At 47.9% G+C, this 9,256-nt stretch overlaps 1 protein-coding gene and 1 pseudogene across 1 annotated transcript; one reads left to right on the top strand and one right to left on the bottom strand.

The window, feature by feature from the left end:
• Positions 1-6: 6 nt before the first annotated feature.
• LOC104995345 (selenoprotein V) lies at positions 7-5,507 on the top strand. Its single transcript, XM_010849222.1, is given in 6 exon segments — positions 7-974; positions 2,442-2,466; positions 2,597-2,650; positions 2,763-2,837; positions 2,932-3,031; positions 4,764-5,507. Coding segments are annotated over 5 exon segments (1,122 nt in total). The 5' UTR covers positions 7-96; the 3' UTR covers positions 3,022-3,031; positions 4,764-5,507.
• A 3,110-nt stretch (positions 5,508-8,617) lies between these two features.
• Positions 8,618-9,224, bottom strand: LOC104995346 (annotated as a pseudogene).
• Positions 9,225-9,256: the final 32 nt, after the last annotated feature.

Here is a 9,256-nt window from a genome sequence, read left to right on the forward strand (position 1 = left end):
GCTAGAATCCGGTGCGGATGAGGCTCTTCCCGCCCCAAGGCAGGAGGGTCGGGAGGGATCGCCACCCCGGCTACCCCGGGTGCGCCCCGGGACCCCATGAACAACCAGCCGCGGACCCCAGCCCCTACTCCGGCCCGGGCCTCGACTCCGGTCCGGGGTTCGACCTTGCACAGGACCTCCATTCAGGTTCGGACTCCGACACCTGGCCCGGACTCGGGCCCGACCCGGATCACGACTCTGCTCCGGACGCCGGCTCTCATCCGGACCCTGACCCCCATCCGGACCCCAACTCCGGTCCGGACCCCAACTCCGGTCCCCCCCTCAACTCCGGTCCGGTCCCCAATTCCGGTCCGGACCCCAACTCCAGTCCCGCCCTCAACGCCGGTCCGGACCCCAACTCCGGTCCCGCTCTCGACTCCGATCCGGCCCCCGACTCCCGTCCGCCCTCCGACTCCCGTCCGGCCCCCGACTCCTGTCCGGCCCCCGACACCGATCGGGACCCCGACACTGATCCGGTCCCCGACTCCGGTCCAGATCCCAATTCCGGACCCGATCCCAACCCCGATCCCATCTCGGGTCCTGATTCCTCCCTTGGAATCCCTCCCCGACTCGGCTCTGCCTTCGGGCCCGCCCCTGGAACTTGAACCCACCCTCACTGTGTCACCTGCCAAGAATCTTGAGCCAAGCCCGAGGGTGAAGCAAGTTTCATCAGCCGCCAATGGATTTCCTCCCATCCAAGAGCCCCTTCCTGCTCTTACTCCATTGGCCACCGATTTACGGTCCCCATCCCTCGGGTCCCCTCTGAGGACAGACACATCGACCACCAAGTTGATAGCTTCTTCTTCTGGACATGTCCCAGGGACGCCCATCCTAGGGGCCATCCAGGCCATCTTACCGGTTCCTGCCACCGCATTAGCCTCCATCAGTGGGAACCTCAAAGAGGAAAACAAGATCATGATTCGAGTGGTTTACTGGTAAGGAGATGTCCCTGCCCACACCTGCTTCCGCCTCTGGGCCTGCCATTCTCTTTGGGACCAGAAAGCTCTAGGTTCATTCATTCACTCTCCTGCTGCTGCGGGGCCAGGCCTTCAGGAGACAGAGGGCTGAGCCAAGCCATGTTTTCCTGGGGTTGGGGCGGGAGATGGGGGCAGGAAGAGGGAAGAGGAGGAATGGGAGAACTTCAGAGGCTGAGGGCTTAGAAACAGCCTTTCTTGGGAGGTGGGTCTTAGGCTGCAACTTCTCACTGATGAGGCTACCAAGTGGGGTGGGGAGGGTCTGATAGAAGTAGGGGGATCTGGATAGCAAGGGAAAGGGGGCCCACCCCATACAAAGGCCAGAGGGGTCCACATTTGTGATCCCAAAGCGGAATCTTTGTGTCAATGACAAGAGTAAACAGCAGTGACCTTCCTTGACTTCCTTGAGACCCAGGACTGAATGTGGCCGGGGGTGAGGCTTTGTCTTCCCCTCCAGTCCCCCCCAACCCCTCCCGCCCCCGCCCCCATGCGGTGGTCTCTCTCTAGCTCTCTCTCCAGCTCACTGCCTCTTTCCCTTTCCCCTTGTGATGTGTAGCTCTTTCTCCTTCTATCTCTCTTTCCCCCTCTCCCCCACCTCTCTTTCTCTGCCCATCTCCTCCTTCTTCTTCTTCCTTTTTTGGTCAGACTTGTGCTGCATGCAAAGCTTCCCTGACCAAGGATCAAAGATCAAACCCACACACTCATCAGTGGAAGTGTGTAATTTTAACCACTGGACCACCAGGGAATTCCCCATCTTCTTTCTCTTTCTCTGACTCCATGGATTCATTCATTATTTTATTCACTGAACAACCATTTATTCAGCACCTGCCATGTGCTGACCCTATTCTCAGCATCAGAGACACAGCAGTGAATAAGACAAAGATGCCTGTGGCACTGACATTCTGATGTGGAGGGGCAGAAATGGGCAATAAACACAGCACATGGCAAGTTATCTAGTATCTTAGAAGGTGACCAGTGCTATGGACAAAAGGCATCTTGTGGGGGGTGGGTGTCACAGGTTAGCTGGAGTATCCTCAAGGAGGCAATACTCGACCAAAGATCTGAAAGAGGGGCGAGAAGGAGCCTTTGAGCTACCAGGGAAAGAGTATTCTGCAGAGAGACCAGAAAGTACAAAGATCCTGAGGCAAGGCACCCCTGGAGTTTTGGAAGAAGGGCTAGGAGGTCCCTGAGGCTGGAGCCAGAGGGACAGAGGGAAGAGATGGAGCAGAGAGGTGATGGGGGTGGATCCTGTCGGGACTTGTGGACCACGGGGAGGACTGTTATTTTTGTGTTCAGATGCTTCTGAGCAGGAGAGGGACGAGATCTGACTTAGCTCTTCACAGTGTCTCTCTGGACTTCAGGGGATTCTAATGATGTATCTTCCTTCCACCTCTCTCTGCCTCCCTCCTCTCTGTCCTCGGCCTCCAGTGGCCTCTGAAGCTACAGCCTGCGGGTAAGTAGTTTTGGCTTTGGAGGTTGGGGGATTTTGGGCCACGATGTCTGGAAGGGGTTCCTGTTTTCCCTCCTCTCAAGACCTATGAACCTGTGATCCCATGACCACATATCCCATCTCCTCCCCACAGTACATCCTATTGAGAAAGAGTCTGGAGCAGCAATTTCCAAACTCTCTAATCTTCGTGAGTGTGCTGGTGGCTTGGGAGAGTGGGGGGCAATCGGGGCTCCAAGACCCCCCAAGGGACTTGGAGGGGCGTTCTTTGCCTCTGCTAACCTCCACCATTCCCTCCCCAGGAGGAGGAAATATCTGCCCAGGCTACAGGGGAGTTTGAAGTGTTTGTGGATGGGAAACTGATACATTCAAAGAAGGTGATTCTGAGCAAGGTTCTGGACAGGGAGGGAGGCTGGAGCTCCCAGGGGGTGAGAGACCTACATGTCTGTGCTCTTTCCCTTCTGTGCCCAGAATGGTGATGGCTTTGTGGATGAGGTCAAGCTACAGACAATTGTCAACCTGCTCAATGAGGAGTTCAAGAAAAAGGTAGCAGGCAACTAGTGGGCTGGAGGTGAGATGAGGGCAGTGAGGTGGGAGGGGTGGAGGTTGGACCATGGGTGGGTGGGCAGGCAGAAGGCAGGGTCCTGCCTTGGAGTCAAAGACACCTTAGCCCCAGTTCTAGCTCAACCAGTCCTCACTGTTATAATCAGGTTAAGTTATCTATATCCTTTTCTGAGCCTCAGTTTCCTCATCTGTAAAATGGGGTTGTTAATTCCATAAAATGCTTCTTATAAGGTAATAAATAGTGCACGGCTTAGCGTATGTCAGAGTATGCTCAGCATGTGTCAACTATACAGTTTTTTTTTTAATAACTTTTTTTTAACTTTTAGTTGTAAAGCTGTGCTGTGGCAGTATGTGACAATAACAGCATGTGTCTTTTCACCTTAATGGAGTTAATGAAATTAATACATTAAAAATTCAGTTATTAGTCCCACTAATAACTAGTCCCATTTCAGATGTTCACAGCCACACGTGGCAGCTGTATTGGACAGTGCAGATACAGAGCATGGAATCAATAATTGCATAAAGTCCTATTGCTAATGTTGTCTTAATGTTTTAAAGCATAGACACAACCATTTATTTTCCACCAATACTGGATTTTTAAAACCACTCACTACGTAGATATTTGTAAGCTGCTACTGATTTAATACTTTGTCTATTGTGTATCTACTTTACAATTATTTCCAACTTTATTGAAGTGTAAGTGATGCATGAGAAACAGTACATGTTTAAAGCTGTTGAGTTTTGATATACTCGTCATAAGTATACCATAAATCCCAGCAAGGATTCCCATTGGCATGGATTAAGTTACATGTCCATCTCTGAATGAATCACTCAGGGCCAAGGGAATGTCACTACACTGCTATCATTGGCAGTGCTATCATTGGCCCGTCTTGAGTCACGTGTCTTTAACCTCACTGGATTTCATTTTAGTCAAGTATTTCCTGAGTACCTACGAGGTGTGATTCTAGGTCCTGGGGATGATACAGTGGTGAACCAAATAGACACAAACCCTTGGCCTGGTGGAGCTGACAGTTGATGGAAGACAGTGAACAAGACCTTAGGTGAAAAGAAGGCATTTCATTGCTTTTTATTTCTTTTTTTGGCCGCACCATTCAGCATGTGCAATCTGTTCCTCTGTGCTGTCCTGTGCTGAGTTGCTCAGTCATGTCCGACTCTTTGCCACCCCCGTGGACTATAGCCCCTCAGGCTCCTCTGTTTATGGGGATTCTCCAGGCAAGAATACTGGAGTGAGTTTCCATGTCCTCCTCTCTTAGTTCCTCTACCAGGGATCAAACCTGTGCCCTCTGCAGTGGGAGTGAGGAGTCTTAACCACTGGACTTCTAGGGAAGTCCCTAGAAGGTACTTTAGGAGATAAGTGATGAGAAGAAAAATAAAGTAGGGAAAGGGCTTTGGAGGCTGCTGGGGACTTTTTGCAACTCTAAGTTGAGTGGTCAGAGACAATCTCATTGGGAAGGTGATATTGAAACACTTGAAGGATGTAAGGGACTGAAGCATGTGGATATCTAGGGGAAAGTATTCTGGGCAGAAGGGACAGAATGTGCATGGGCCCTGCGGTAGGAGTGTGTCTGGTGTGTTTCAGAAATGTCAAGGAGACTCTGGCAGGCATTATAAGCCATGGAAATGGAAAATCTTAGAGGTCCTGAACATAGTAAGCCCTACAAATGCTATCTTTTTTTTTAGAGTTATTATTTTTTTTCTTTCTTGTTTCCCCATTTCAGGAGCCTCAGCAGGATGGTGAGAAGGGCTGAAATGATGTCAAGTCAGGTCCTTTTCTGATGGCAGCTGGGACAGGGTCAGGGAGAAGTGAAGAGGGAAATACAGAGTCTGCCTCCCTGTGTTCTCGTCTGATTGCCATTGTCCCCGCACTCACTTCTGCCGTCTGGGGAAGTTGCCTGCTACGGTGCTCCCAGCATCTCCTGGACCGGGTGGGCGGGGGCAGGGAGGCCAGCTTGGAACAGAAGGCTACTCCTGTTGCTCCCCACCTGGTGTAGCCTCAACGTTCTCACACTGTCAAAGTCAATTTCTTTCTTTTATGGGATCTTTATTTCCTGTGGCCTGGTTTGGAATTTGACTGGCATTTCATTGATTGGCATTCCCATTCCATTGGCATTTGTTGGGGTTGAGACAGAAATAGGAATGGTGAGAAGCCTCAAAAGACATTCCAAACTTCCATACATGTCAGTGTTCACTTTCTAAACCCACAGATCTTAGAATGTCAGTGCTGGGAGGGGTCTCAACTATCTGGGAGAAGACCATTCGTGCATTCAGTAGGCATTGATGAGCCCCCTGCTCACCATCTGGCTCCGTGGGGTCAATAGGCATGTGCCAGAAGGTCCAGTGCAAGGCGTGGGAGTCAGACCTTTATCATGGAGCTGCTGTGTGACTTCCAACAGGGGACACTACCTCTCCAATTCTCAATTTCTCCTGCAAAATGACCGTCATACTGCTTAATTGTGAAATTTCCAAAGTTTTATACAGGTTTCAGTTAGAAGTAGATTTTTGAGGACTTTCCTGGTAGCTCAGCTGGTAAAGAATCCACCTGCCATGCAGGAGACCCCAGTTCGATCGCTGGGTCGGAAAGATCCCCTATAAAAGGGATAGGCTACCCACTCCACTATTCTTGGGCTTCCCTTGTGGCTCAGAGGGTAAAGAATTCACCTGCAATGCAGGAGACCTAGGTTCAATCCCTGGGTTGGAAAGTTCTCCTGGAGGAGGGTGTGGCCACCCACTCCAGTATTGTTGCCTGGAGAATCCCCATGGACAGAGGAGCCTGGGGGGGACTACAGTCCATGGGGTCGCAAAGAGTCCAAAACGACTGAGTGACTAAGTACAGCGCTGGTGGTCCAGTGTTTAAGAATCTGCCTACCAATGCAGGGGACCTGGGTTTGATCCCTGGTCTGGGAACTAAGATTCCACTTGCTGAGGGGCAACTAAGCCCATGAGCCACAACTACTGAAGCCTGCGTGCCCGAGAGCCCTTGCTCTGCAACAAGAGAAGCCACTGCAGTGACCGCACACCACAACTAGAGAAAGCCCACGTGCAGCAACAAAGACCCAGGGCAACCAAAAGTAAGTAAAATTTTAAAAGTAGACATTGGTTAGGATGGCTCTTGCCTTCGAGTAACAGCAAGCTGGACTGTCAGTGGCTCACAAAATATATGCTCAGTCGCTTCAGTCGTGTCTGACTCTGCAACACTATGGACTGTAGCCCACCAGGTTCCTCTGGGATTCTTCAGGCAAGAACCCTTGAGTGGGTTGCTGTTTCCTACTTCAGGGGAATCTTCCTGACCCAGGGATTGAACTCTTGTCTCTTATGCCTCCTGCATTAGCAAGCAGGTTCTTTACCACTAGCGCCACCTCAGACAATAGAAACAGCAAATGGTTTTGATTCCAAACTGATAGGAGAGGGCTGAGTTCAGCCAGCTATCCAGCTCTGCCACGGGGAGCCCAGAGTTTTTCTCCACTTCTTTTCTGCCATCATCAGTGTGTGATGATGTGTTGGCTTTTGAGCTCATGCATGTGGTTTCACTGTTGCATCCCTACCGGTTATGTCTGTTTTCCAGGCAGAAGAGAGTAGAAGGCAAGGACATGCCCGCTGGATCACTTTATTAGGAGAGTAAAACTTTCCCAGAAGCCCCGCTCAGTCTTCTTTTATGACTCCAAGACAATGCCCCGCCCCCTGCCCACCCATCCACCCACAGCCCAGCCTGCACCCCTCCCCACTCCCCTCCCACAGCGCACCTCCAGTTCACCAGTTGCTTTCTACCTTTTCCTGATCTCATTAATAATGCGTACAGATTTTCTGCAGCCTGGCCTCATCCACAAAGCTGTCTGGATCATGAGAACAGGGAGTGATTCAACAGAGATTGAGTAGGGATAGGAAGCAACAGCTGGGGGCGCCATGAAGCCCCCATCCTGATATATTCACTAGCGTTGGGAGCATGTGAGTGAGAGAGCAGTGGATGAATCAAAGGGTTTGACTCTAGAGTTCTTAATATGTCATAAAGTGAAAGTGAAGTCGCTCAGTCGTGTCTGACTCTTTGCGACCCCATGGACTGTAGCCCACCATGCTCCTCCATCCACTGAGTTTTCTAGGCAAGATTACTGGAGTGGGTTGCCATTTCCTTCTCCAGGGGATCTTCCTGACCCAGAGTTTTTTTTTTTTTTTTTTTGTTTGAGAAAGTTATGATTATCAGGATTTGTATACATGATCACAATCAAAACAAAGAGATAAACCAAAGAATAAGACTTTTTTAACCCTCCTGAAAACATAATAAATTACAATTTCTGGTCAAATGTTATTCCTATGCTATATTCATTTTGATCTCATTTTCCATTTTATACTCTGGCATTTATTTTCTTTTTTTTGTTTGTTTCAATTAGCATTTATGACAAAATTGAAAGGTAAGTTTTACAAGTTTTGTCGACCTTGTGTTTCTATCATCTGTAAGAATAAGGATCATGTACCATTGTGATTGAGATAAATAATTACGATTGAGATTGAATACATATTAGGATTTGTAGTTACTTGCAGAAAAGTTATTCATATTTTGGACCAAATTTCTTTTACACAATTCCAAATTATGTTTTCAAAAGCAAATTACAAAACAAAATGCACTTCTTTAGTTCAAAATCATCTTGTAAAAGGATTCTTTCATGAATAAGGATATATCAATTCAATTTATTGGTGTTATTTCTTTTTTTTTAATTTTATTTTATTTTTAAACTTTACAATATTGTATTGGTTTTGCCATATATTGAAATGAATCCGCCACAGGCATACATGTGTTCCCCATCCTGAACCCTCCTCCCTCCTCCCTCCCCATACCATCCCTCTGGGTCGTCCCAGTGCACCAGCCCCAAGCATCCAGTATCGTGCATCGAATCTGGACTCGTGACTTGTTTCATATATGATATTATACATATTTCAATGGCATTTATTTTCTGAATATAGTTACATATAATATTTTGTGTTAACTCCCTAGTCTTAATACCACAAAGTCACCTGTTTTACTGGGTGTATTTTTATCATTTAGAGTAGGATATGCTTGTTAATAAGCCAGTTATACTTCAGTAACTTTGTGAATACAAAGACACTGAGAAGTAAGAACAAATAATGGAGTTATTATTTCACAGATCCTCATTCAAGTTCAGGAAAATTACTTTCAGAAAGCTGCAATTCTGCCAAATATAGTCTATGTTTAAATGGAAACTGAAAGAAAAGTGAAATTACTGGAAGCCTTTGACGGTTCACTAGACATTGTGTGCTTTCAATAGTTCAACACTGTTATGCTTGATAATCAAGAGTAAATTAATAGGCCAACATTTTTAAATGTACAGTTTAATTAAGGTATAAGGTATATAAACAATCAGGTAAGCTTATAGAGAAGCTGACCAAGATACATAAATCAGGAGATATGTGTCCATCTAAATTTTCTATTCATCTTTTTTTTTTTCTTTTTACAGAATATTTATTAAAGTTGTTTAATATACAATTTCTCACTTGTCATTCTGGAAGTCCTTTTTTAGAAAGACTCTTCTTTGATGACAAACAGCAGCCACATTGTCAGTGATTATTCTGGTCCTCCACTTTGGATAAATTCAATTTCTTTTTGAGACACGAGTTTCCTTCTGTATCTCTGAGGTAAAGTTTTTATTATCTCTGCGGTGTCTAGCGGAGAAGGCAATGGCACCCCACTCCAGTACTCTTGCCTGGAAAATCCTGTGGACGGAGGAGCCTGGTAGGCTACAGTCCATGGGGTCGCTAAAAGTCGGACACGACTGAGCGACTTCACTTTCACTTTTCACTTTCATGCATTGGAGAAGGAAATGGCAACCCGCTCCAGTGTTCTTGCCTGGAGAATCCCAGGGACGGTGGAGCCTGATGGGCTGCCGTCTATGGGGTCGCACAGAGTCGGACACGACTGAAGCGACTTAGCAGCAGCAGCAGTAGCTGTGTCTGGTGGACCCTGATGCATCAGCCAGTCTGGCGATTTACTTCCCTTAGAATGCTGTGAAATTAAAGAAGTATGAGATGGTAGTCCCGCTGATCTTAGAACTTCTGATACATTTGGTTTAGGAAGTCTCTTCTGTCAGAGAACCTTATTAATGGAGTCTACCTGAACGAACCTGCTGGCAGACGCCATCTTGCTGCCCACCATGACCCCCGAGAAAGCGCAGCTTCCGGGGCGCTGGCGAGCGGCGGTTATAAC

This window comes from Bison bison, unplaced genomic scaffold (genome assembly GCF_000754665.1).
Source record: "Bison bison bison isolate TAMUID 2011002044 unplaced genomic scaffold, Bison_UMD1.0 scf7180017864280, whole genome shotgun sequence".
NCBI lineage: Eukaryota > Metazoa > Chordata > Mammalia > Artiodactyla > Bovidae > Bison > Bison bison.